At 45.0% G+C, this 27,534-nt stretch overlaps 4 protein-coding genes across 7 annotated transcripts in view; 3 read left to right on the forward strand and 1 right to left on the reverse strand.

Moving 5' to 3' along the window:
* Nucleotides 1-27,313, forward strand: LOC6621278 (protein phosphatase 1B). Of its 4 annotated transcripts, none has more exons than XM_032723713.1 (7): nt 1-306; nt 1,389-2,284; nt 2,348-2,465; nt 5,330-5,435; nt 5,507-5,561; nt 12,248-12,319; nt 26,258-27,313. In XM_032723713.1, exons 2-6 carry the CDS (start codon nt 1,472-1,474, stop codon nt 12,278-12,280), a joined length of 1,125 nt encoding a protein of 374 aa, XP_032579604.1. In that variant the 5' UTR covers nt 1-306; nt 1,389-1,471; the 3' UTR covers nt 12,281-12,319; nt 26,258-27,313. The 4 variants fall into 4 exon arrangements, 3 of the variants coding, with proteins under 3 accessions (XP_032579604.1, XP_032579605.1, XP_032579606.1); XM_032723714.1 differs by lacking the exon at nt 26,258-27,313 and having other exon boundaries at nt 1-126; nt 190-306; nt 12,248-12,295; XR_004362255.1 differs by lacking the exons at nt 12,248-12,319; nt 26,258-27,313 and adding exons at nt 5,871-5,999; nt 6,244-7,285 and having other exon boundaries at nt 2-306.
* Nucleotides 6,821-9,068, reverse strand: LOC6612707 (dynein assembly factor with WDR repeat domains 1). Its single transcript, XM_032723712.1, has 4 exons — nt 8,877-9,068; nt 8,742-8,817; nt 7,908-8,690; nt 6,821-7,854 (listed from the first exon to the last, which is right to left on the reverse strand). The coding sequence occupies exons 1-4, from the start codon at nt 8,914-8,916 to the stop codon at nt 7,350-7,352; spliced, it is 1,404 nt and encodes a 467-aa protein (XP_032579603.1). The 5' UTR covers nt 8,917-9,068; the 3' UTR covers nt 6,821-7,349.
* LOC6612708 (protein Diedel) lies at nt 16,044-16,601 on the forward strand. The gene has a single exon (XM_002037175.2). It carries the CDS (start codon nt 16,224-16,226, stop codon nt 16,599-16,601), a length of 378 nt encoding a protein of 125 aa, XP_002037211.1. The 5' UTR covers nt 16,044-16,223.
* Nucleotides 26,892-27,534, forward strand: part of LOC6612709 (mitochondrial 2-oxoglutarate/malate carrier protein) — a 1,711-nt gene continuing 1,068 nt past the window's right edge. The window contains exon 1 of the mRNA XM_002037176.2: nt 26,892-27,483. Within this exon, the coding sequence (XP_002037212.1) occupies nt 27,364-27,483 (120 nt within the window). The 5' untranslated portion in view covers nt 26,892-27,363. The remainder of the gene's footprint in view (nt 27,484-27,534) is intronic.

Below are 27,534 nucleotides of genomic sequence, written 5' to 3' on the forward strand. Positions count from 1 at the left end.
ACATCACTAGTCACTTTGTTAATCAAAATATTAGAAAAAACTCCATTTCCGCCTCGAAAGTGCATTTCGCGATCGCGCAAAAGTGCTAATAAGTGCGCGACTTGTTCGTTGATCTTGAAAGCTCTAGTAGGCGATGAAAATCAAGTGGAAAACGATCGTTTTTTCTTCTTAAACTTTTACTTACGGCAGACACGCACACGCACGCAGCTCACCGACGCACTTGCACACACACAACCACTCGCACGCGGAGAGAAGAGCAGCAAGCGGAGGAAGAAGAAGCAGATCATCAAACTTAAAATTTGCGAGGTGAAAATAACGAGAGGCGAAGGTTTTCCCAGCACCGAAGATCATAAATCGCGAGTGCGTTTTCATTACCAACCATTTTTTGGTGGCCATGCCGGACTTCCACCACCCCCCGCTTGTGATGAAAACGGTGCTGCCAACTTGCTGGCCATTAAACAATTTTTTTTTTTGTGAATGGAATATGGATGCTGTTGCGCGCAATTTTCCCCACATTTTCCACACAAAATGTATTTAACGCCCACTTTTGAGTGCTAAATTTAGTCGGCCGAGCGGAAGGACGAAGCCGCGTCCTTGATAAATCGATGTGCCAAAAGGAAATGCAAAAAAGCGCGGGACACAGAGGAAATAGCGGTGAAAAGCGTTGGCGGGCAGCTGCCGCGAGGTCTTAAGCCCCGCCCCGCCCCATGTTTTGTGTTTGCGCCTTTTTCCATGTCCTTGCAGTCGGTTTACAGTTATTGTTCTGTGGTACAAGTGCAAAACTTGTCAAGGGGAAGCCCCGCAAATGTACACTGTACATATGTATGTACATACGTACGTATGTATATTATTTATGAAGCGCCAGCTGACATGTTTTCGCCGGTTTATATATATTATATTATATTTGGAGTCCTTCAGTCTCAACAGTACAGCTCGGTTGAAATACTACAAATCATACTACAAATATTCAAATCAAAAGTTAATACCTATTTAACATTTTCTGCCAGTATCCTACTGACGGTCAATATGCGTTTGCGACTCATACAGGTCGAGAGTTAGAGAGTATAGCAAATAATTATTTCATGTTCACCTGAAATCAAACTGCCATGAGTCAACTTAACTTCCGTAGAAATTCCTATGAAATGAAATGGATTCAGAAAAGCCGAGACTTGCACATCCGTTTGTGTCAGAAAAACCCAGATACACTTTACAGGAGTATTTTTATAGTATTCAGTTTATTATTTGTGGGTGGAAAACTATAAACTATCTCTTTTGGCATGACCTTTGCTTAGTCATCCGCTGGTGAAAGTTCAAGTTCAAGGCCTTGCTCGTTGATATTGATTGGCAGTCTTTTAATGGTTGCATACCCTTGTGTCCTTGATCCGTAGATTCCTGGGCACCGGCTAGCCGTGACTGAGAGGAGGAGAAATTGCACCCGCCCGGCACACAGCACACAGCATGTTCAGTGAACATGGGCGGATTCCTGGATAAGCCGAAAACCGCCAAGCACAATGACGAGGGCGAGGGCAACAAGCTGCTCTTCGGGGTCAGCTCGATGCAGGGATGGCGGTCGGAGATGGAGGACGCCTACTACGCTCGTGCCGGGCTGGGGGATGCCCTGCCGGACTGGAGCTTCTTTGCCGTATTCGACGGGCATGCCGGATGCAAGGTGTCGGAGCACTGTGCCAAGCACCTCCTGGAGAGCATTATCAGCACCGAGGAGTTCATTGGAGGCGACCACGTGAAGGGCATTCGCACAGGCTTCCTGCGCATCGACGAGGTTATGCGGGAACTGCCGGAATTCACCCGGGAGTCGGAGAAATGCGGAGGAACTACCGCCGTGTGCGCCTTTGTCGGCCTCACGCAAGTGTACATCGCCAATTGTGGTGATTCGAGGGCAGTTTTGTGCCGCCAGGGTGTTCCGGTGTTCGCCACGCAGGATCACAAACCCATTCTGCCGGAGGAGAAAGAGCGCATCTACAATGCCGGTGGCAGTGTTATGATAAAGCGCGTAAATGGCACCCTGGCCGTGTCGAGAGCCCTTGGGGATTACGACTTTAAGAACGTCAAGGAAAAGGGACAGTGCGAGCAGTTGGTATCGCCAGAACCGGAGATATTTTGTCAGAGCCGCCAGGATAGCGATGAGTTCCTGGTGCTCGCTTGCGACGGAATCTGGGACGTGATGACCAACGAGGACGTGTGCAGCTTCATCCACTCGCGAATGCGGGTGACCAGTAACCTAGTGAGCATCGCCAACCAGGTGGTGGACACCTGCCTGCACAAGGTGAGTCCTGTTTACCATGCATATCGTCAAAGTTTTCACATGCCTTTCATTTCTTGACAACAGGGTAGCCGCGACAACATGAGCATCATCATCATTGCCTTCCCCGGAGCCCCGAAGCCCACCGAGGAGGCGATAGAGGCTGAACATCGTCTGGAGAAGCAAATCGAGAAGATCACAAGAGGTTGTCTTAGTCGTCTACTCTGTTTATAACTAATCGTAAACTGTTGACCCATGGCGTAGTGGTCTCCTCCGTCTTCGTGTCTCTATTGAACCGAAATACGTATATTTTGTACCTTGAGCGTCACGAGCACTTTATATGGGCTCCTCGATGGCCTACAGTCCCAACCCAAAGTGCTTCTAGAGCTGTATATGCCCCACTTTGTCCAAAACTAGAATCTTACAAAACAGTTCCTTTCCGAAAACCAAACCATTGCCATTACTAATGCCAAGAATGAACTCCTCGCACACCCACCGCAAGTACAGTGGAAGCTCTATTGGATGAATCATAGGCACTGATAATCTATATGTCTATTTATAATACTTATTTAGAACAGTTCGAATTTACAAATTCATATCAACAGCAATAAGGCTCAAGTCCGTTTTTTTTTTGTTTACAAGAGTGCTATATTAATGTTGTGTACTACATAATGTGGCTCATTCATGCTCATATTCGTAGTACATTTAGTTTTATTCCTTTAGAGAGCTTTCACCGATATTTGCCTGTATAAATAAGTAAATGGGGTGTGTGTGGGCGTTCGACCAATATCCTATCACTAATGCATAGCAAATACCTGTATAGCGTGTTAGTTTGTCATATCTGGTGGCTGTGCGTGTGGCTGACCAGTGTTCGTCTGCCCCGTGTGTGTGCCTGAGTTATAGTATTATTTATACATGCCTGTGTGTACTACAGCCACTGCCAAAAGCGTTCCATGTATGCGAAATCCAGCCCATTTAGCTTTAGTCGTACATATACACCTAAATAATAACAATTATCGACGAACCTGCCCGAGCAAAGTAGTTAAATGACCCGTCAGCCAATTTGTATAAACATTTACGTACATATACGTATACCCCATTTGATTCGCGATGCGAATCAATCAAACGAAATTGCAATACTTAACGTACGCAGGTATTGACACTAAAAACAAAACTTGGAATTGATGTATCTAGTAGAAGTAGCGAATTAAATCTTACGTTCTAAGCAAAATCAAATAGGAGAATAGAATGTCTTCAGAGAAGATTCGTTGTAGATAGAAATGTAAATAAGCTGAATCGCTGACCGAAACTTTGAGAAGCAATGAAAACATATATCTTATTAACTAGCAAACGCTCAGATGAACTGTAGTCGTATTACTTGAATTACGTATTTAAAGCAATGAATAACCCTTGTGGTGTTTATCCGAGACTTCAGTATTCGAGACACCAAAGTGAAGTTCGGCCCATACCCGCAGGCCGAACCTCAGACGTGACCTTGTTTATATAGACAATTACTTTAGCCCGAATTCGTACGATTTACAATTAGCCAGTTAGTGAATAGACGTAGAGCATGCATTGCCCACCACAGTAGCTAACCCATTAAGAAATTATTCGGACTAAGCAATAAGCCGACGACGATGGCAAATACTCAATGTCCAGTGTCCAGACGAATTACTTAGCCTAGAGTAGAGTAGCCAAAGGAGTTGGAATGTTATAGAATGTATACGTAGGTTAACGAAACCGAATTGTAAACCTTATGCTCACCAACTGTTGTGCTTGTTGTTAACGAAGGCAAACGATTACTCCACCCAAAACGATTAGACATATTCCACTCAATCTAAGCAACTCCCCCGAAATATTTGTACCCGGGTGTCATGGTGAATTGGTAATCCAGTCAAGAGTGTAAAACACACACAACCCACAGCCCAACATACACGACTTTTAGAGATTAATGAATGAACTACCATTGATGCCAGTCAAAAATATAACTTAACGAAAGTTTTGAAAATCTAAGCCAAAGTGTTTGTCTGCTGTTCTATTGGAATCATTTCGGTTTTCATTTGCTTATTTCCATTTTCTATTCACACTTTTGTTTCTTTGCTTTATTTATATTATGTTCATTTCGAAAACTAAACATTCCTTAGCTCTTCATGATTTCGTGAGAGCAGGTTTCAACTAATGCCTAACGTTTATCTAAAGTAATTTGGCCAAAGGAAAATTTTAGCCATTCGGTGTCGTTGTTTTACGGTTGTTGATCGCGCCTCGTTCTACAATTCCCAATTTCCAATACACTATTGCCACCAAATCAGAGCGCGAATTAGCCGAATGGGCCAAATGTCAATGCAAGAACAAGAAACAGAAAGCAATTCAAATTTAAGATGAGTGAGCATAAGGTACGTCTATACTTTTGTAGTTAGTAACTTTTCGAAGCCACTTTGTCATTACGTTATCGTTTATCTTATCGGTTGATTGGTTTGATTTTGTTTTGCCTACACCCACCCAGACCCGCCTCCAATAAGTTCTTATCTGTGTGTTAATTGTAAAAAGTGATCCACACAATCCAGCAGATAATCGAGAATGCATGTATCCCTAAGCCACAACGGAAAATTGAATTGAACAAAAAAGTTCTATGCAATGCTTTTGCTCAGAAATCCTGTATTGGAAGTTTTCAGTTTGCTATGATCGGATCAATTGGATTTTCTTAAATGTATCTAAGGCTTTTTTGTATTTTATTTCCCAAAAAATAATGCTGATACCATCATTGCGAGATTGCCAAGACTTCAAAACTTGTTAATGACTGCGCTTTTTTATAGCAATTCTTGCGCAAGTAATTTCCCTTGTTTTAAATCGCTTGAGAGGGCCACACATACCCGTTTTTTGATATTTTGTATGACAGCGTTCGTATCTGTATATTGCATTTACTTAAAGTAGCTTAACTGTGTAATTCGTATTTCTGTATGGACCATTTATGTACATTAATATTTATTTATAAACGTCATTCGAGCTGTAACGCAGTGTTTGGTAAACCGCACATTACTAATGACCGACTTATCTCTGATTTTGTTGCAGACGAGATAGAGTCTAGCAAGGTAACCGACTACGTGGATCTGCTGAAGTGTCTGCAGAACAGAGACGACATCGAAGGTCTTCCACCCGGAGGCGGTCTGCAGTCCAAGTGAGTGTTTCATGCCCGTAAATAGCGTCCGGCGATTGCTAATTGGTGGTGTTTTTTGTTTACCTTTGCAGATATCACGTTATCGAGCGCACATTCAAGCAAGAGTTTCCGGATCGACCATGTGAAGTACGAAATCTGTTCTATAATCTGTAACTCAGTTCGCTGCGCTTTCGCCAATGCTAACACATATATTTTATCGCCTGCATAGCACCGTTTTTGGCCATTATAGCCGTAGCCTTTGAAATTGCCTTGTTTTTTTCTGATTCAATCAGTAGATCGACACCAGCGGATTTGGTAATGATAGAGCTAGCACAGCAGTTCATTCGATCGTCACCATTAACCACTGTTATCATCGTGCCATGTTTAGTTGGGTTCCCCTCGCCCCTTAATCGTAACCTCTAATCATGGCTGCCTATTCTCTTTCTTTTTTTCTAGCTGTATGCATATGATGATATATGAATTTTGTAATGCTAATTGTTCATTTTTAAACCAACCAACCAACAACCAACCAACCAGCAAGAGAACAAAGATAAATAAACACCCTATGCTTCACATACTCTAAATGTAAGCAGATAATTCATAATGTTGCTCGTCTAGCCCCAACATCATCATCGACTCCCCTCCATTCTGTTTCGCTCTGTTTTGTTTCCTTTGTTGCAAGACTTGGGAGGACCGCATGTCTGTCACTGCATGTCTCATCCATATCAACCCACTTTCGTTTCCGCTTCCGCCGCAAGTGTGCATCCTGCCTGCCTGCCCATCGGCTGCCCATCACGGTCAATAATCCAGATATTTGTTATTCTTGCAGAGTCCAACGCATTAGGTTGCAGTCGAAACACGAAACAAAACCAGTTAAGCAAATGCAGCCACCAATCAGATCAGAACAGAAAAGAACAGAAGCAGAGCCACACAACTTGAACGAAGCAAAAACATACAAGAACACACACCAAACAGTTTTCTACTTTGATAAACACAAAAGAAAAACCTACTAATAATGATAATAATAAGAGTAACGATACATTTATAGTTTGTACGACGCAGTCCTAAACACAACAATACGAACAGCCACGCCCACACAACTTTAAGATATAGGAGAGATCTAGAACAGAGCGTACCTGAGCAGACCTCAGAGACTCGGAATCGGACGAAATCACGAGGATGGCTCAAAGCCAGCACCAGGACCACACCGAACAGATTACTCCGATCGGATCCCTCTGAAGGACCCATCCATCTATGTGAACGTTGTAAACCCTCTGTGTGCCCTTTCGTTCCGTCACTCCTCCTCATCAATCAGCTATCAGCAGTAGGAAAAGCGCCGAGAAAAACTAATGGAAAATGTTATTGAGAACGGAGGACAGTTAAGAACCGCGAGAGTCTCGCTCAAATTTTTGTGTAAAAGAACTTTATATTTTCATTTAAAAACCATGTATTAACTATTGATTCCGAACCGAAAACGGACCTTTGTAAGTTGTAAAACGTTTGTTACCTAAAACACCTTTTGTTCACCTTTTTTATATGTGTACGAGAAGATGTGTCGCCAAGCCAGAAGCAGCGAAACTTAATAATGTAAAGTAAAAAATGTTAAAGAAAACCAGAAAAAAATGGTAAAAGGAAACCAAACTAGCAAACACAACCTGTAACTATCTATGTACGGAAACGAAAAAGTAATACCTAAACCTTAAGTAAGAGAAGCAAAACAAAAGAAGTCCACAATAATGTCCGATCTTAAAGAAACGAGAATGAAAACTAAGAACTATTAATTTATAAGAAACGAGTTGATGAAGAAAATCTTAAGAGAGAAAAGCAAAATTACGCTCGAGTTTGTAGTAAATGTTGATAAAAAAAAAACACACACTCCGAAGCTTTTAATTAGTCAATGGACCCATCGTTCAGCTGCACAGTGTACCAGTCGTATCATCTCCAGAAGCGACAAGTGTTATCCTTGGAGGCGGTCAGGATGGCGTCTCCTGCGTAGCTGTAGGCGCAGCTGAACACCTCTCCCTCATGCCCAGCCAGCACTTGGGAGCACTGTCCGGATTCCGTGAGCCACAGGCGAGCCGTGTTGTCTGCTGAAGCTGTGAGCAGCATGCAGCCACTGGGACTGAAGCACACCTTGGACACCTCATCCGAGTGTCCTGCCATTAGTGAGAGCATCTCCAACTCTGAGGATCCTTCCAGCCTCCAGACCCTGGCCGTGCAGTCGCTGCTGCAGGTGGCCAAAAGTCGGCCCGCTGCATCGAAGCTGACATCGAGCACTTCATCACTGTGCCTGGCAGCCAGATAAAGTTCCTGGTCCAGCTTTCGAATGTCCCAGATCCGCGCGGTGTTGTCCAGGGAGCCAGTAGCAATTAGAGATCCACTGAAATTCCACACGCAGTTTGACAACTCAGCGCTATGGCCTCGCAACTGATGCCCTAGACTACAAGGGAAAACTTAGAATAGTGATCTTTTTGAACTCAGATCTCCACCCACCTCTTGCTCCTCACATCCCAAATAGCTGCTGTGTGATCGAATGAGCCGGTGAGCAGCATGTGACCATCGCGATTAAAGCGGGCGGCAATCACTTCGGCTCCGTGATGGGTCAGTTGCTGGAGCTCATGCGAAGTTTCCACATCGTAGATCCTGGCTGATCCGTCCAGGGAAGCAGTGGCAATGGATTTTCCATCCACCGGATGAAACTCAGCGGCCACCAGTTCTGCGTTGTGTCCATAGAAGGTGCACAGAGACTGGCCACTGGTGGCGGACCAAACTTTTGCAGTGCCATCAAAGGATCCAGTCACTATCTTGTCGCTGAAAAGAATTGAAAAAGTTGTCAGGTAATTTCCAGATCCATCCGTGTGTAGATGAACTAACCAATGGGGAAAATTGAATCCCACCGAGAAGACTACGTTGTCATGGCCACTGAGGATGTGCTCCACCTGAGCCGTCTGGGTGTTGATCACATGGCAGGTGCGATCATAGCTGCCGGTGAGGCAGCGTTCGCCACTCCGATCGAAGGATACGTTGGTCAGAGGCAGGATGTGAGAGTTGTGGCACTTGTGCAGGTAGAACTTCTTCTTCACAGGTTCTCGGAGTTTCTTCTGCAGCTTTTCAAGAGCCTGTTTCAGAGCACCAAAGGCGTTCTGTGACCTGGCGACACTTCCGCTAACAGGACGAGGTGGAGGGGTCTTCTCCAAATCCGCGGATGATGGCCCTTCCTCCGCTTCGGCCAAGGTTTGCAGTAGGATCCTGTCTGCCAGAGGCTCAATGTTGGTTCTGCACGAAAGAAGTACTTGCATAAATTGCATCCGTGCTGGATTTACTTACTTTGAATCTAGGTCAAGTAGATCGAAGTGACGCAGCCGTTCATTGCCCTTCGTGTTTCTATAGTTAATAGCCAGTCCTGGAAAAAGCGAAGATAGTCAGTCGCTACCTAGCACTTTGTTTAATGATCCTTCTCACCTGGCGGATAGTAGCGGAGGAAGATCTTGGTGGCACTCATTCTGAGGTTGTGACTCTGGCAACTAAAGAACTCCAGCACGGCGCATTCCGCTGGATGTCAGTTTGCTGACCTGCTTTAATTGAGCCTTTGTTGATTGGACTGGCTGCCATGCCAAAAGTATTGTTTGATCGATTCACCTTGGCTTCCTTGTGCTCGGTCTGTGTCGAGGACTTGGGCGGTTCAAGGATGTAGGGTAATGTATTCGGATTCTATGCAGGAATGTGACTCTGTACTCCCTCTTGGTTGCGTTGGTTCCCATTTGAAAGGAGCAGAATTTCAGTTCTTTCAAAGCTTTTCTAACAAAAGCTTTTACTAGCCAGTTTTCCTACTCAGCCATTCATAAAACCCTATTTTGTATGTAAATTGCTACTCACTACTTGTGTAAATAATGGGCTTGTAAATTATATTTTAAAATTTAAAATTGTATACATCTGCACTTTATTAGCTTGATCTTTCGATATAAGATTCTGCCTAATCTTTATAAGCACCCTACAAAATGCAATAGTCACGCATTTTAATACTCAGTAATTGCATTATTGATTTATGGTCGAACCTCTCGTCTTTCTTGGTCATGTCAATTTTAATGACGAAAAGCACATGACTAATTAACTTTGCCAGACAGCAACTACTGTGTGAACCCTCACTAACCCTTGACCTCCGATTGTCCTTCGGGGAACCCCTTTGGCATTTGACAGGAGCGACCGGCTAAATGGTCTCTGGCCATTAAACCTAATTAGCTTGTTCAAGATGGGAAACGGAAGCCAAGGACCCCAGAGGCCAATTGGCTGCCGACACCTGGTCGCATTTTTAGCAGATTTACCATATGTCCCACGTGGGCGGACACGCACCCATCCGCAAATCCCTGGCCACCCTGCAATTAGATTGCTTCACCTGGCTCGTTTCGGCATTTTCACTAATTTAATTTGTTCAGTAATCGGTGCCTCGGGTTAGGGAAAGGCACTGAACGGGATTGTGAGACGAACACAGGACGACATTCCCAGAGAAGCGAGTTGGACACCCAAGGAAGCAGGCGCCGTAGCCGGCCCACAAAAGACCAAGTGGAGTAACTACCGGGTACGTGGGTGGAGGACACAGCTCCACCTCTGCGTGGCCCAAAATGATAAGTAATGATTAGATATTATCGCACCCAATTTCAGTGCACAGCAGCAGGAGAACTGAAAGCGACAGGCGCCAAGTTAAGTGGACAGGGAAAAGTGCGAGGAAATCTTCGGAGCACTGAGAAAAACCCAACACCTCTCCTGACGTTACTTAACTTAATATGTCATAGATTTAGGATATTTGGTAAACTTGACATTCTCCGGTTTTTTCCTGAGTGTGTTGGAAAATCGCGCAAAAAAGTTGTGTGGGTGGAAAAAGTGCGATAAGATGGCCAGAGTCTGTGTGTCTTGTCAATAATAAAACATTTCATTGAATGTCCATTGAGTGGCGAACATGGGAGCAGTGACAACATGACGAGGATGTTGAGATGGAAATGGAAATGGAGCCGGGGCAACTGGGAGGAGGTCCAGTCACCACTGCCATCCTCTGGAAATAATCGGATGGGGCGTTGAGCAAAAGCAACAGCTGCGTTCCGCTCCAGAATATTCATCTCTTCATTTGGAGGCACATTGGGTAATTGGGATGCCACAGGACTCGTGGCAAGCGGAAGCTTTGAGGAAATCAGAGACGAGTAAATGGCAGTACGAATGGAAATAAAATCAATTTAAAAGCCCATAAAACGCTTTCATAAACAAAGCAACAGTCGGGGGCAGGCGAAGAGCAGCGGTCGGATTTGAATTTATGCTCAATAAATTTTTGTTGATTTCCGGCAGGCGGCCTCACTCGGAATCACTCTGTGTGTTGTTAGCCATGAAAATGCCGGCTTGCATAAATTATAGACACACATACGATCCTTACCTTTGCCCCCAACAAAAGGAGCAAAAACCGATTTTATTGCCGCATTTTATGGCCGTTTGTTCGACAGTTTGAGAGCCGGGTTCCTTGTTAACCATTTGGGCCAAATACTGCTTGAGTGGCACAAAAACTTGTGGATACCACATTTGCTAAGCCGATAGACCAGTCGAATTAGAAGGATGAGCGATTTATAAACAGATTCTCGGTTTGTGTTTGACTAAGCGACATTGAATTCGATTTTTCCTCTCCCTTCGGTTTGTCCTGCCCGCGGTTGTTTGGTATTTGTTTTTTTGTTGACGTGTGTGGCCGGTTTTCAGGCTTTCAGCTAAAAGGAGTCGTTAGTGGCTCTCTAATTGGAGAGGGGACTGAATGGCTGGCAGGACATCAAACGGTTGGTAATCGAATTGCCGTGCCATGCGGCACTAAAATCATTTTCACAGATTTCACAGCGCAGCCAGCGTCATCTGAGTGGCAGTTAAATGGTATAGATTTTTATGCATATTTGTTTACGTTGCTCTCGCATCCGGTGGATGTCCTTTGATCAGCAAAACAAATGGACAACTCAGCCATTTCCTCTGCTTTTAATTCGAAATTGATGGAAGAACGAGAGAAATCAATGGAATAATGGAGTACTCTTCTGCATTTGTCGTGTTCAAAATAAATTAATATATAAAAGGATACAACTTTAAGGATATTTAAACACCCTTTTTAACTAACTAAACTAACTTTATAAACTTTAAGAGAGCTAGTTGTCTTAGGCGCCATTTTTGAGTCAACCTGCAAACCTGATCCTTTGCGAATCCCCATTTATGACGTATTCTGCGGCCTGGCCACTGAAAAGTTTACGACTTTGATAAATGAAATTGTGCTTGGCCTGAAACACACAACAGCCTGGCCATCCCAAAGGTTTGAATATATCAAAATCCGAGTTGCCCGGCAGCCAGGCAGCCGACTAAAGTTTATGGCCAAATTGTGTGCAGGCTGGAAACCTTAAACCGTTTACTTCCCAATTGAAATGCAGACGCATCGAAATGTTATAAATTTAATAATGGCCCTCTCTGCAGGTTGGCCATCCTTCCCGTGTGTCTGTGTGGGTGTGTGTGTGTGCTCATGTTTTGAAGTTTTATTGTGGGCTTTATTAAGCGGCAGCAGGAAGTTCGGCAGGCAGGCACTCTGTGCGGTTAAGCGGCCGCATCAAGTATACGCACCATAAATCAGGGTCAGCACCGGCAGAAGCTCCCTTTTCGGGCCAAAACAGCGTATTAAAGTGCAGTAAGCCATGTCTTAGCTCTAGGCATTCAACAAGTTTGCTTGCATCGCAGAGAGAAAACTTAGGATTGTAGGACACTCATAAATGCTATATTCAGTTTCATTTTACCTAAAACTAATTAATACTTTGTTTATCTCTCACTTGCAGGGCAATGGAATCTCATATTTTATTCCTTTCTAGAGCAGCGAAATCAATTGCCCACATTCGCATGGCCCAAAGGTGAGCACTTTTAATTATACGATTGTGTTGCCAGTCCCTACTATTATGTATTCAAAATGTTATCGTTGTAAATTATAAAATGGAATCCATTAATGCAGCCAGATATGCACACATACATAGTGGTGTGTTGGTGCAGCCGCACAGTGGAATGGCGGGCCATCTATGCAAAATTCATTTGCCCCAAATAGTATGCAATGGGAAATGTGCGTGAAATTTATGCAAACAAGGAACATTGGCCAAAATGGTTGTTGGTTGTCGCTCGGATGGCTCATTCCGTGTGTGCAAATGACTTTTAAAGCTGCTTATGTAAGTCGCATCCACTCATGCATGCTGCATCCTCCCAACACTCAGAAATCTTTTCGTTTTGTAAAGTTTTATTATGAAAGTATAAGGTAAAATCCTGCTAAGAAATGCAATAGGTTCACCACTGAAGATCTTAACTAAGTCACTGTTGGCAATTCATGAATATATATTTGCGAAATCATTGACGCAATTTATCAAAACAGGGCAACTGGCGCAATAAATTCGGGCAAATTATTATGGCTCAAGGAAACGAAGCACTTTTGGCACTCAAAGTGCACAAATATGAATTTAATTAACATCAATTGGCAACATATTTTCAATTTGCACCTGTGCCAGCGACGAGAGTGGAACATAACCGAAAGGAAATGGTCGAGTTAATTGCATATTGCGTATACGCCACGTTGCCGCCACGAGGGCCACAAGTGGCAAATGCCAAACGTTTTTGTTATTCCGTATGCCAGTTGTTTGGCACGAGTTTGTGATTTCGTTTTTTGTTTGTTTGTTTGCTTGTTCCTGTGCTTTGTGCATTTGGTTGGTCGTGTTTCGCCATACTTGTGTGCTTATGGGTAAAGTTTTCTGGTTTCTGGCTGGCAAAGTTCCTTCATTGCCATGGCATATTGGGATTTTTGTGAGTTCCAGCATGGCGGTGGATTCAATGAAATCCGCTCGACCGCAATGACCACAACTTTCGCCCAGCAATCTCGATCTGATGTGACTTCACATCGCCCGTGCCCTGCAATGCAGAGTGCAACTCAATCAACATTTATTACACATACGCGCCGTGGTACAAAGCCGAGTTGCCGAGTTGCGGAGAAGCCCTATCACAGGGTTTAAGGAGTTTCTGTAGTTCTCGACGAGCTGTTGTTCATTTTCAATTCGTTTAATGGGTCACTTGGGCGTGCGGCCCGAAACTTTTCACGAGCTGGCAAACAAGCCATAAAAGTAAATAGCCAGCAACGTGGAGCTAGCTGAGCTCATATTTTCCACACAGCAACTGAATACGGATCTTTAAAGTTGGGAAAATAGCTGAAGTCACGGATGCAAGCTCCCACTGTTTACTCTGGCAAGCTTCAGGATTTAGGTATCTTCGTATCCAATTAAGTGTACTTACTCAATAGTTACACCTTCTTTTCTCTGTGTGTAATTGGGCGCGAGTGTGGGTGGTGCTCGGTTAGCTCGACGGTCCTTTGGCAACCACAAAAGCGCACGCAACCGCACACCTGCAAAATTTGTGTGCGGTCTGCAGAAGGGCCACGCCCCCATACCCCCGGCCAAAATCAGCGCCCACCGTCACAGGGCACCTTAAATATAATCGCGGCAAATTTAGACATTGTTGGCATTCGTGCAAAATGATATTTGAGGAAGATAATCGCCCTAATCCAATGATATGGCCCGCCCACGCAGCCAGCTTGGCGGTCGAGGGGCTCAAAGGACAACGGGGTGAGGTGGCGGAGTAAGTCATTCAACCGCTCGTTCCTGGCGCACAAAGTTCCTCTCACGTCGCCTATTAAGCTCACTTTCAAGTCAGCCTTTGGCGTTTGTAAAATAAGCTTAGCTGCCTGACTTTCCTTGCCATCCTGTTTGTGCGTGTGTGAATGTCCTTTCCCCGTTCGTGTGTGTGTGTGTGTGTTTGCTTAGCACCCGCACGTTTGCCTTTTATGTATGCCGAGGCACATGCAACACCTCGGCACGCAGATCCTGCCGCAGGACATTCAGTTCGTTCACCCAACGAGGCTTGCGTTTGGATTTTATTAAGGTTTTTATCTGCAATCACGGGCCATTCGAAAAGCTAATTTTTGGAAGGACTCTGAATATTGTTTTAATATGCGGCTAATCGAAATGGAATCTATGGCGCCCTTGTGGCGATTAAGGTGCGGTCAAATCATATTGATTAATACTATTCCAATAATGTGCTCAACTAAATATCCTGTGCAAAACGTTTATCCGCGATTAATTTAAAGCATTTGGAATTTCGCTGAAAATCCAATCATATCGTTGCCACGATTTCTCCTTTGTTTGCTTTTTATTCAACTCTTATAAATGATTTTCGTTCGCATTGCAATTTAGATAAAATCGCTTTCAGCAGAAGCGCTTTTCCCAAACAGCAGCCAAAAATACGTATAAATCTCGCCCATTTTTCAGTGGGCATATCCCCGTGCCAGTGGGCGTGGCCGGGCTGAATGAAATCGCTCTGTCACGTTTTAATCGCTCGAGAGATTAAAATAAACTCAAAAGTGCAATGAGGATGTGAGTGCGAAGTGCTACAGAAATGGGAAACATATATGTTGCAGGGGATTACAAAATTCTGCGATAAGTAGGCTATTTCGAGACTCCCCAGCTCCACCCCGTGGGTGGATTTACCTGCCCGACTTGCTTTTCTTTTTTTTTTTTGCCGAATTTATTGCGTACCATCAAGCAGGTGGTGGTGGTTGAGAATTGGCTGGTGGACGCCACGGGGAGCAACTCGTTCGTGTTGGCACGTTAATTGAAATTCGTGGATCCCAGGTGGGGCATACTCATCCATCGACAAGGCGAACGCTGGCTCTGCAACAGGGCCACAATTTATGCGGGCACTGATAAAAATGGTTATCACTTCCAAATAAATGCATATATTATAAATGTATGTATATAATGATATATATGTTATATATCAATCTCTCAAATTTAATGTATTATAAATATATATCTCAGAGTTCATCTCAGACTTCTCGCTGTGTATATATTACGTGCTCGTGTGCGTCTGCCGCTTATTCGTTGCATGTTGCATGTTGCTCCTTGCGATCCTTTCACCTCCACCATCGACGCCACCACCCCCCTCCCCCTGCAACGTGTTGAATTACATAATTTAAAGTTCGCTACGGAGCTGCATAATCCCGTTGGCCTGGCCGGGCTGCTCCACAAGTGTCACACACATGGCGCCCGGTCGAGTTCCTTTTATTAGATCAGTGGCCCACCGGCAGGACGAAGTTTACACGACACGAACTTTTCTCGGGCACCGCCTGGCCAAAGCCAAAGTTGGAAATTAAATTCCTTGCGTAAACACACTCCTCCTCGCTGCTCTGGAAAACGGAGAGGGAAAGGGTTAGCCGCTTGCATCGATATCCCGGTCGTATACGTAATATGCAAATGTAATCAGTGCCCACATTTTATGTTCCTGCGTGTGTGGCCGTGAGTGTGTGCTCCACTTTTATACGCGCCTGCCAGCGCAACTTTGTGCTCCAGACTAATCCAATCCGTGGCCAAGTCAGCTCCAATTCTAGCAAACCGAATCACCCGAAGGTATTTTTAGCAGGAAAACAGAGGGTAGCAGGTACTGACATCAGGGTAGTTTTATTTAATATGAAGCTGTGGGAATACCATGCACTCGTTTCAATACACAACCGAATTCTGTCACTTCTCTTCTCAATTGATGCATATTGAATCAATTGGATTTGCTAATCGAAAGGGCAAACAAAAAAGAGTTGTAATTTACATACTCGAGCGAACTGACCTCTTTCACCTGGGGAAAGTACACAGTTCCCAGCAAATAAGCACATTTTTAACTTCCCATAAGTAGCATGCAGCTGGAGAAGATAATTCAGATTCCCGTGGATCTCTCGCCATGAAGCAGCTTACAATCGCGATTTTCTGGCTGGCATGCATTAACTTCGCCTCTTCGACTTGCTGCACTTCTGCGGCAACGCTGCACTTCAAGATCCGTGGCGGAGTCAGTGGAATAGTGGGTGCAAAGAGCAATGGCACTGGCTGCAAGATCACCATTTGCCCCAATGGAGAGGCTCTCGTGGGAAGCTATTGTGGCAAGGCGGCGTGCGATGTATTTGGATGCCAATGCATTAGGGGCTGCCTTCAAGGATCTTTTGCCAAGGACTTTTTGCAAAAGAACTACATACACGGCATCGAGTTGCTGGGCACAGAGAGGACCGAGCTGTGCTTTCTGTGCCAGTACATACCTAAGAAGATTGAATTTGAAATAAATTAAAGAGCGGAACCCTTTCAATTGAAAATCGAGTCTGAAAATATTTTTCAAATGCCATACTTTGAATTGGTAGCGGAAAATCAGTTAGGGTCCTTCTTTTTGTTGCTCCCTTTTTCCACTCGACATGTAAACTGGATTTTCCGCTGCCGACAGCCACCCCTACGGTTATTTTTCCGCCTGCCCTAAATGAAAAACATCCGCATATGGAACTAGTTTGGCATCCAAACAACAATGGCATAAAAAATGCGGCACATCCCATCGCCATCCTTCAGATTTAGTTCGATTCTACGCTACACTCTGCTACACGGCTGTCAGTTTTAATCAATTCAACTCGAGTGTCCATCAACTGGAGTAGAACTGGAGTTAAAAATGTAGGATTACTTTAAAAATTAAGAATTTCTCAGCATTTAGTTCATATTTCCCTCGATACGCCTGTAAACTTCCGGCCATTCCCGGAACATTTCTGTTCAGCTTTGATGGAAAAACTTTGCCTGAATGTGGATTTCCTGCTCTCATCTCGAACTGCAAAAAAATTCTATTGGAGGTGTGTGCATTTGTCGCCTTTTCAGTAATTGAATGCGAATGCTTGGATTTAATTGGAACTGCACGCCCTGTTGATTCCACACACAAACTGAATGCATACACATTATTGACAGGGCGCCGAGTTGATTCGAGTTGAGTTCAGCGGCGCTCAGGTGCTTGACACCTACCACTACAAATGCCCACTCACTCGCTCGGATGCACTGCGCGAAACGGGGGTGCCTTGAGGGTTTTCAGATTGATTGCGAGTGTATGGGGTGTTCCTAGACTCCCTTTGAAGTACTGGCCACTTTTTCTCAGTGCTGCGAGTCTCCTGCTCCTGCAAATCGAACTCGGTGCACACCGAACGTTGACTTATTCATATTGTGATGACTTGGCGCAACTTTTTCTGGCAGCTCACAGTCCTTGGCAATAAAATATAAATGGAAAACCAGGAGCTCTCCTGCCGCCGGCGGTGCAGACTCCCGCCCTAATTGCCATGGCAGCTCGTTAGCTTCAAAGAGCCCGCGGCGGAGCAGGCTAATGGCAGGGCTAATACCAATACTATGACTTATACTAATGCCGATGCCAATGCCATTGGCCGCTGGCCGCCACTCGACCTGGCCCACACAGAATTGGCCAAGCGGCCAGGTAAACAACACGAAAAAATATTAAATGAACCGCAAAATTGTGCAGCTGGCCGAGCTGGAAGAAAAAAAGCGAGAAAAAATAGAAGGAGCCCAACATCACAGTGAATGAGGACGCTCGTCTGCGGGTAAAGGGCCACCGATGAGAGGCTAAATATAAATTGGCATACTTGCACCCGGTGACTCGGCCTTGTAGCTGATCCCACTCCCCGCCAGAATCTCGAGTACGCACCCGTCACCCGCCATCAACTTTTAAAGCCCAGTGCGGTTTCTTCTTCCACTAAGCAGACCACTTTCAATTGCCAGTTCTCCTGTTTTCATTACACATATATATTTGTTGGTATACTTGCCCCACGAAGCGCGTCCAGCCGCAATGTAATGTCCTTTGTCTGTCCCATCCTCCCCACTCCGCCGTATCCTTCGTATCCTCCGTGTCCTGTTCTTCCAATTCCAATTCGTGTCCTTTACTGCAGGCAGTTTGCATAGCAGCGGATGGAGCGAAGAGCGTTGCCTACTTAGGGGCTGGGCAATTGCCGAGCATAAATTGGCGGGCCATGGCTAAAATGTATAGAGATTGGCAACAAAAAGCTGGCTAGGACACGCTCTCTCCAAGGAGTTGAGTTTGCTTGAGTGGCAACTAATGAAATACTGACTGACTATTAGATTACATTTTAAAGGCCGAGGAATAGCATAATACATGAATTTAATGAGCCTTGCCATTATTGGTTTTTCTAAGCGCGTTCTAAGAAATATCTGATTTGAATTGTAACATTAACTGGCATTACTTATTGAATATACATTCCTAAATCACTTAACTCACCATCGAGTTTTCCCGCTGTCGACAGACATAGTTTCTGCCTTCATTTCTCAGCGCGACTGTCTCTGAATTAAAGTGGCAGCGACATGGCAATCAGGAGCACCCAGACAAACTTCCAGCCACCCATAGCTGGTGTTGGGTGGCGGGGGCCTGGCAAGTGGCCACCCATCCAATCATCGGGAATTCCCCGTCGCTCCCCAATCGACGCAATTTGTATTATGCGCCTCAGCGCCTTTGCACTTAATGCCTTATTTGTATTTAATCGCGGCTTCCGTTTCAGTGGCATTCCATTCCATCCACTTTTCGCCCGCGATCCCATCCACACTCAATGGGAGTTCGAGCAGCAAACTTACAGATACAGCTACAGATTCAGACTCAGGCGCAGATACAGATACAGATAGATGGAGGATGGCACAATTTGCTGCTTTTTTGCCAGTCTCTGTGCCACTTTGGCTCCCAATTACCCACTGCCGATGGCTGTGCACGACATTCGTCAGTTGGACTCGCCTTTTCCCGAAAGGATATTCCGCCACTACTGATGATTCCCGGCCTTGTTTGATTGCCCAATGGAGCCTGTCAGCCTTTGACCAGTTACTGGGCGAATAGAAGACTTTAACTTAATTAAGGCACAATTTATGCGACACAAAGTAATTTTAAATGCATTTACCGAATATGTGGACAATTCTTTATGTTCTTATCAAATTTGGGGTAGAGTTTAAACTCACCAAGACTTAATTAAGTTTAAATCATTTTTGTTACTTTAAAGCCATTACAAAAACACCTTTTTTGAGAAAAGTTTGTCTGTGTTTGCCTTCCAGGGAAACCGTAAGATAAACAAGTGCTTTAGTCGCTCTTAAATCAGTCAAAGGGGCCACTGGAGGCCATTCGTTAGACGCCACTGGCAATTATTATGTGCTATAATGCCCGGATGACACGGCGAATTTGGGAAAGTTTTTTATTCCGGGCGCCGGAAGGTCCTCATTTGTTTGGGCAGTTTAAAGTTTTCGCATTAGCCGTATGACATTTACATTTGGCGTGCCTCATGGCACGGAAATTAAGGCGGCCGCAGGACACAAAGGAGCAGGAGCTGGAGCTGAAACAGGAGGGTTGGCATCCGCCTTGCGGTATGCAATAAAAAGCAAATGTAACGCAAAATGTTATTACGCATACGCCATGTGTGCCGCTGTGTCACCGTGCTGCCTTGTTTGTCTTTTAAAGGTTTGTCGTCCGCGCATTACTCGCCATCTACACTGGGAAAATAAGCGCGTAACACAAGTTGAATGTAATAAACAGGTTTATATTCCATTTAATTTGCTACTCGAATCTATCGAAAAAAAGGATGTACTAGGATGTATTGAATTTGACTTGAGTAGAATCCAAATGAGTGCATATTTTTCTCTCTGTGTATGCGATCCCCTCAGCGTTTTTCCCACCCCCTCCTCTCTGCCTGTCTGTGGCTTTGAGGTCGGGCAAAGAGCCGGAGCTCGTCCTGCCCTGAGCTTTTAAAATGCCATTGTTTGCAGCTGCGCTTGGCTTCACCCGACCCCCAATGACCTCCTCGACCCGCTCCAGGCGTTTAACTTTAAGGGCAGATTTCTCTCTATTTGTATTCTTCTTGGCATTTTGCAGCACTTTTTACTGTTTCACTGCAGTTCGCCTCTGTCCGCCGGTCCGTTTCATTATGGCCTTCTAATTTATGCGGCTCAAAGTCAATTTTCCATTTGGGCCGCCTTAGGAGCTGGCTCTGGCGCAGTGGGCGTGGCACTCAACCAATCTGCCGACATATGTTACTGGGCCCTGATTGATGCGCTCCCGATGAGGCGGATGTGGCTGGGATTTCAATAAAGTTTTATGCCATTTCAACGGCCGAGCGAGGAAGGGAAAAACTTTCGAAACAATAAATCACCGATGACTGCGACGACAACCACGTATCCTTCTGTCTGCTGAACCTGAGCTCCTGTCCCAGCCTCCTAAGGCTGAAAAAAGCAGGAAAAGTGCGGGAAAATGGAAAGGAAATGAAGAAAGTATAAATAGAGTCAACTACGCAGACGAATACTCTTGGGAACGAGGCTCTGTGATTCACTTTCGAGCTGGCCAGTCGAGATGGACTGACTCAAGGTCGGCTTTGATGATGGATTAGCTGGTGTCATCACTTTTTCGCCTCGCAAGTCTCTAATATTTTTGTGTTTATTATGCGAATTATGTCCATCTATTATGCTCTTTAAAAGTTTCGCTTCTGTCGTCATCATTCAATCAATTTGAGGGCCTCCTTTGAGCTTAACTCCAATCCTTTTGAATGCAAGTAAATGTGTCACCTAGAAGATATTTATCCATCTTAATGTCAAATTTACTTCGTTCTCATCTGCTTTAATTTCTATGCTTTGTATCAAAAGGGCATTTAATATTTTCCTGGCCAAGTTCCTGCTGTTTTCACTGCCATGTGAGAAGACATTTCGGATTTGCTGGGAGCTTATTGCCGCTCATGGTGCAAAGTGGCATGCTGAGGGTCCCGAATTGAGACACCCCAACACACACACACACACACACACGCTAAGTTTCGCCCCAGGACCTACGCACACACACACACTCATACTCATATTTGGAATTAACACCATAAATTTTGTAGCCTAAACTATGCCTGGCATGCTGCCTTTGCCATTGACTTTTCCGGGTGTGGGGAAAGGGAAACAAAGTGGGCGGCCAAGTTGTTTTTCGCCTTTTGTTTCTTGTTTCTGTCGCCCTTGGTCCTGGTTTGTTTGCTCTGCTGCGTGATGCCCCGCACTGATGTTGTGCTCTTGGAAAATTGGCGGGGAAATGGGTGGAAATGCGAGGAAAAGTGCTCCTTCGGCTCGGAGCAGTTGAAAGTGGTTTCGGCCGTCCCACCGCATTTATATAGCGCAAAGTTGCACCCGCAGCAGATTTCAAGTTTTTGTCTGGCCCTGACAATGATGCTGAACCGACTTTAGTTACACAGTTGAAGCCACAGACATTTTAGCCAAGTGGCTTAGTTGTTTGAGGCCGAGACTGAGCTGCTTTTAATTTATATGGCCCAAAAGGTTGACACGCAAACAACAAAGTGGAGAAGAGTGCCTTTCAGAATCCAGTACAAAAAGGAGCCATAAATTTTCGTACTTAATCAGCAGGCGGTGGCTCTTGATGTGGATTGCAGCCGTTATGCCGACAGGCTTATAGCCCACCCGAACCAACTAGCAACTATCCTAGCTGATCCCATCTCCCTCCGAAGACTGAAGAGGGTACACCCCAGCGATCTCCTTACCCGGAGGATAACATAACATATTACATTTTCTTTTGTACTTTATAATTAAGATACCACTTGGTCTCATTTATCTTTATCACACATTAGGTTAAGTTCAGAGGAATTACTGAACGATTCCTTTTGAAACCTTAATAAATAGAATTAGAATTGGAAAAGGCTGCCCGTGGCGCATTGCGTATACGTAATGTGGACAATGGGGCGTATGAACGTATTTTTCTGCGCTCATGACCAGGGGATTTGGCCCGTGCCTAAAGGTAATCACGAGTTTTCAATGTTTTCAATGCAATAATATTTTCTAGTTCTTCTATTTGATGGTAATTTGAGGGCTAGATCTGTGCACGCTTTGCCAACTTCCTATTGTGCAAGCTTGAAGGTTAAACTTCCACTTCAGTCTTATGTTTTTTTTTAAGGGAATACTCATTACATTCACCAAACTTGTGGTTCGCTGTGTCAAGAGAGATCAGCAATGTTGCAGCAGGGGCAACTGGAGAACAATTAACTGTCAGCGCTTGCCTCGAATAATGCAAACTAATTTCAATGTCGCTCGGGGAGCGGACAAAAGGGCCAAAGGGCCAGGGGGCGTCATCCACATGGCAGACCACCCAACCGAACGGAACCCACAACAATGTACATATAATTTTTCATTGAGCTGCTGCGGATATAATCCCCGAGCTGCCGAGCGGGGCCAAATGGAAAACAGAAGCTGCAGCACAATGGCCCTTTGAATCCGCTGGAATCCGCATCCGGCGGATGATGCGCTCGTATCTTGGCCATTAATGCTGATTATTCGCTAATGTCCGAGGGATCGCACTTGGAGCGACTGCAGCCACAGTGCAGTTTAGCCGCTTTAAGTGGCAAAAAGTCGGCAATTCGCAAATCGCTGGGGCAGGTGGCTGTGCCATTCCCTGGGGATAATTATAATGCCATTAGCATGTTTAGACCACAATCTGATTAAGCCGCGCTCTGCCCCTTAGGAGTCCGCTTAAATTGGCTGCGGCCGCGGTAATCCTGTCGAGCTCTACTCCTCCTCCTCCGCATCCTCATCCGCATGGCACCACCAATTTTCCCTCGCTTCTCATGCAAATCCTAATAGAAAGTTAAATGTTTATTTACGCAGCCAGCGCAGTCGAGTGGCTGGGCGTGGCCGTGGCCCCCAAACTATTTTGTCGCATTTTGCATATTGCAAATAGCCAAAGGACACCCTCGGTTAACCCAAGCTGGTGGGTTAACTCCGCTCCGTTCCGCTGTCCTTTTGGGCAAAGCAATTTCAACTTTCCACTCGGGCTGATGCCGCCATTGCCCAGCCATTTCTTTTTTCCGGCTTTATCCCCACATGAATTCCTAAAGCGGATTTCATTACTGCGCGGATACTGCAGGATCTCTGAATGCTGTTCTAATTTAAGCGACAGTCAGCAGAAAATTGCGCCAGGATGGGGTGCTCCAGGCTAAGTGGGAGATTCCCAAGAACAGATGACTCATGTGCCATGCTGGCAGTAGATTTAAGGACCTTCTACTGCATTTTTTATTAGACACATCACTTCCTTATGAAGTGACAGCATTTTTCGCGTATTAACATGGTTCTTCTTTCAAGTTGTGAGTGATTCTATGTTTACATACAAGGTGCAGAGGGAACACTTAAGTTTAGTAAAAATATCCATGGTTTAAAGAGCTTATGCTGCATAAAAGTTTATATGATTATTGTTGTAACTTAACGTCTTCTTCTTGGTTAAAGTTTCAGAATCCTGCGATGCACTCTCTGTTCTTTCTTAACCCTTTCTACTGTTAAAATCTCCATTTGAGTGGACTCTATCGGAAACTTGGCTTAAACGAAGTTTGCCAAAACAATTCCTCACTTCAGCTGCTTGCGTTTGCGTTTCCGTTTAACTTGGCCAGCACTTCTGGTCGAAATGCACTTGCTGCCGGCTGAATCATGCGGCATTTCTGGCATTTCTAGCCGGTTTTCAATTGTTCGACTTCCTTGCTCGCCTTTTGGCTTTCCAACACGCGCCAGGGCGTTTCCTTTTGGCCTTCCATTTGGGGCGCACTTTGATCATCTTTCGCCGCTTGGCAGTGACACAAATCGCTGAATACGAATACCTACCGTGGAGTGCGACCTTTGTCTGAACTTCAAGGACTCCTATTTATTCGAGCCGGAGCCAAGAATAAATGGTGGCAGACAGGAAGGAGAGCTCCCACGGCAGAGCCAACTTATTTTTGGTTGCCAACGCATTGAAGTCTTCCACTCGATTTGCAGTCCAAGTTGGTCGTTGCCAAAACCAAACCAAAAACCGGGCCCGGTTAACTGCGACCGAGAGACCAAAACCGGTTGGCAAGTTCCTCCTCCGCCGCCTCCGGAGCCTCTGGAGCTGTAAGCTGTTTACCCTAACGCATCACTAAGCGCGCTGCACGAAAATAAATGTTCAGAAACTTGCAGGTGAACTTCGCTGGCCCGTTTCGTCCCGGTTTTGCCCCCCAACTCTTCCTGGTTTAAAATTAGCAGGCGACAAACTGTTGATTCTCCTGGGGAGCTCATTTCCATACCGAAGGAGGGGAACTTATTTATCGAGCGACCCCTGCACGTCAGCCCACCACACAAAAGCCTAACCAGATCCCGGGCCATGGACTCATTCAACTTTGCGCTAATGTCACATGCTTTGATTACTGCGCCGTGAAATTTTATTGATTGGCCAGGCAGCCAGCGCCACATGAGCGATGGAACCTAACCACCAGTCGACAACCCATCCACCCACCCATTAGCATTATCATCTGTATCCCATCCACATCCACATGCCCTGTCCCACAGCCACTTGCCACCTGGCAAACCATCAGATTGAATGCACTCGCTGAGGCGAGCCATCCGAAGATGCTTCGAAAGTGCAGCTGATAAGTGGGCATCTCAAAGGGGGTTCCATTACTTTATATACTCAATGGCGAACTTTTACTTTGAGCTGCACGATTTCCAGTGCTGCCATACGCCATACGATTCTTATATCTTTAATGCTAATATCAAGCACACTTAGTATATAGTATATCCCAAAGATTTATTTGTATATTATTTTAATTTCAGTTCCTGCTGAGAGATAATGGAATGGAGTGCGGCACAGCTACTTCCTTTAATCTTTAAATAAAACTATGAACATATAAAAGCAACAGCTCGCTTCCTTTGAACCCTTTATCTATTCTTCAATATTTTTCTGTGCCCATAGATTGTCACAATCGAATCCACACAGGTTACATGCCTCGTCGCCTCTTTCCCTCCGTAAGTCCAAAGTTCGATTTCACTTACGATGTCCTTCACACCGGTTGCTTACTTTAACAGCAGCGGAACAGTGGCTAGTAACTCATTTTGAAAATATTAAAAGCTTTTTGGAATAATGATTAGGCTAACTTTTAACAATACCAATACATCTCATAAAATATAAATGAAATATAGAATATTTTTCAACACTTGTTCAGGAGGAAGTAATACTATTTTGACCGCAAGTGCATGTGGACTACATGTTTGCTCGACAGTCTAAGCAGTCGAAGGATATTAACCGTGGCCGGGGGTCCGTTCCACTCGTGAATGGTATTTATAATGTGTGAGGCGGGGGCAGGACTCCGGAAAGTGTCCTGCATGGGAGGTAGTTTTTATCTGCAGCCCGGTTGACAGCTGGAGATTTCGCTTGGCTCTTTCCTCCGCTGATTGCTTACAATGTGCCTGTCCTGGAACCATGCCCACCTCCACGTCCAGCTGCCCCGCCCCACTTGGATTCTTTTTACAAAAAATGCGAAAATCCCTGTTGGAGCGAGCGTTGTCGCCGGCTTCGTCATCGCAGCTAAAATTGAATTGGAATTGCTTCGGCTCCAATGGCAGGCAAACGACAGGCAATCTGTTGAGTCGCCTTTGATTGAATGAGGGGTCGGGGCCAAGGTCGTCGTTGGGGGCGGAGCAGTGGGAGGGGCACTGGGTGCTCCACAAGAAATGCGGAACGAATGCGCGTAATGCGCTTGGATGGCTGAATCCCCGGCAAGCTGACTGAATGCCGTCCCGAGATACGAGTGCGATTTAATGATAACATGTTGTGCGACAAGCTCCACCGTCATTATCTGTCATTTTCGGTAAATTCTCGGAAAGCATTGATCCGTATCCGTGGAACGTCTTTCGATGCTGTACGGCCTTGCCAAGGTTGCCGAGCGTGGAGAAAGCAATAGTATCTGTATCTGGAAGCGTGCGTTCATCACAATATGTATCTTGCAAATTAGCAGTGATGGTCTAAATATACGAAGCAAAAACAACTATATTACATTCCCTTACAACAGAATTGAACGCGGTACATATTAATTTTGGAAAAAGCTATAATGGATGTATTATATTTGATTTGATTTGATTTGATACAATATGTTTCTTTATTATCAGAATTCTTTTCAGCCGGTTTTACTGTACCGTTAACGACGACTGTATAAAGCGAATCAGAAATGGCACACAATCAAATCGGTCCAATTGGAATTCTAATTATCGCAATTACGATAAAAGCGCAGCAAACATTCTGCTTCGTGCGTCGATAAGCAGAACCAAACAAAGGCAGCAATCGAGATAAAGAAAACATATGTGCGCAAAGGTGTTATTCTGTGAGAAATCTGGCGAATTCTAATTGTGTGTGGGTGAACCAATTGTGTAAACAAAAGAAGACAAAACGATACAAGATACCGAGGAAATGCTAATTGGACGTTGCGCTCTCTAGTTTGAAGTGCGGTCAAGGCGCTCAGCTGTTTGGCGTTTAGCAACACCGTCGGTTACTCTTCAGAGTTTCCAGGGCATGCTTATATACAAATAGTTATATACTTAATTATTAAAATATATAATAAATATTACATTATCTTACAAAATATACACATTTACAAATGATTTGGTATGCAGTTCGTTATATTATTTTTGTATATCCTCTCTTACCACACCTGGCAACCCTGCTGCGCTCTCGCGCCGCCGCTCTCGCTCGCTCCCTCTCTCTCACACACACGTCATCAGCTGTGGCCCACTAACAACAAACCCGTCGTCACCAGATGTATTTTCGTGTTGTTGGTGGATTGTCTGCATTCGATTTCTCCTCAAGTGCAGGCTGAAAAAAGGCAAATAAAAAAGGAATTCGGTGCCAAACATTCCGCGACCACGCAACAAATTGCAGCCAAGCAGCACGTGCCACTTGCTCCCAGAATAAAAATAACCCGGGCGAGGAAAGGCGCCTCATTTGACATTGAACAACATTCGCGGTGCGAAAATAAATCTAGGAAATAAAACTAAGACCCACACGAACAAACGGCGATATCAGCTGTTCGGCAAGTGCGTGCGGCGGAGAAAATTCATTATTATTTGTGCCATCGGCGAATAGAGGCGCTTTCCCATTGCCCTCCGCATTTTCCACATTCCCCCGCGGCGGCGAGTCGATTTTTCCGGGCAGCGATAACTGGAAATTGCGAGCATATTACGCATTTACCGTAGTGTTGTGTAATCTAAGTCCCGCGAAAATGAGCGCTACGAGTGTGCAGGAGGCGCCCAAGAAGGCGGTGGCCACCAATGCCATTAAATTCCTCTTCGGCGGCCTCTCGGGAATGGGAGCCACCATGGTGGTGCAGCCACTGGATTTGGTAAGATATACTGGATAATCACCCTGGCCAAATACCTTAATCTCTTGGAAT

The sequence above is a fragment of the Drosophila sechellia genome, chromosome 3R, assembly GCF_004382195.2.
Source record: "Drosophila sechellia strain sech25 chromosome 3R, ASM438219v1, whole genome shotgun sequence".
In the NCBI taxonomy this organism is placed as follows: Eukaryota; Metazoa; Arthropoda; class Insecta; order Diptera; family Drosophilidae; genus Drosophila; species Drosophila sechellia.

What these genes read in the sequence shown, in the direction of transcription:
- LOC6612708 (XM_002037175.2), top strand. Translation starts at nt 16,224, where the DNA reads ATGAAGCAGCTTACAATCGCGATTTTCTGGCTGGCATGCATTAACTTC.
- LOC6612707 (XM_032723712.1), bottom strand. Translation starts at nt 8,916, where the DNA reads ATGAGTGCCACCAAGATCTTCCTCCGCTACTATCCGCCAG. An exon ending in CCTCCGCTACTATCCGCCAG is followed by an intron (nt 8,818 to 8,876) that starts GTGAGAAGGATC and finishes CGCTTTTTCCAG; the next exon opens with GACTGGCTATTAACTATAGA. An exon ending in CTACTTGACCTAGATTCAAA is followed by an intron (nt 8,691 to 8,741) that starts GTAAGTAAATCC and finishes TCTTTCGTGCAG; the next exon opens with AACCAACATTGAGCCTCTGG.
- LOC6621278 (XM_032723713.1), top strand. Translation starts at nt 1,472, where the DNA reads ATGGGCGGATTCCTGGATAAGCCGAAAACCGCCAAGCACAATGACGAG. An exon ending in GGAGGCGGTCTGCAGTCCAA is followed by an intron (nt 5,436 to 5,506) that starts GTGAGTGTTTCA and finishes TTACCTTTGCAG; the next exon opens with ATATCACGTTATCGAGCGCA. An exon ending in TTCCGGATCGACCATGTGAA is followed by an intron (nt 5,562 to 12,247) that starts GTACGAAATCTG and finishes TCTCACTTGCAG; the next exon opens with GGCAATGGAATCTCATATTT.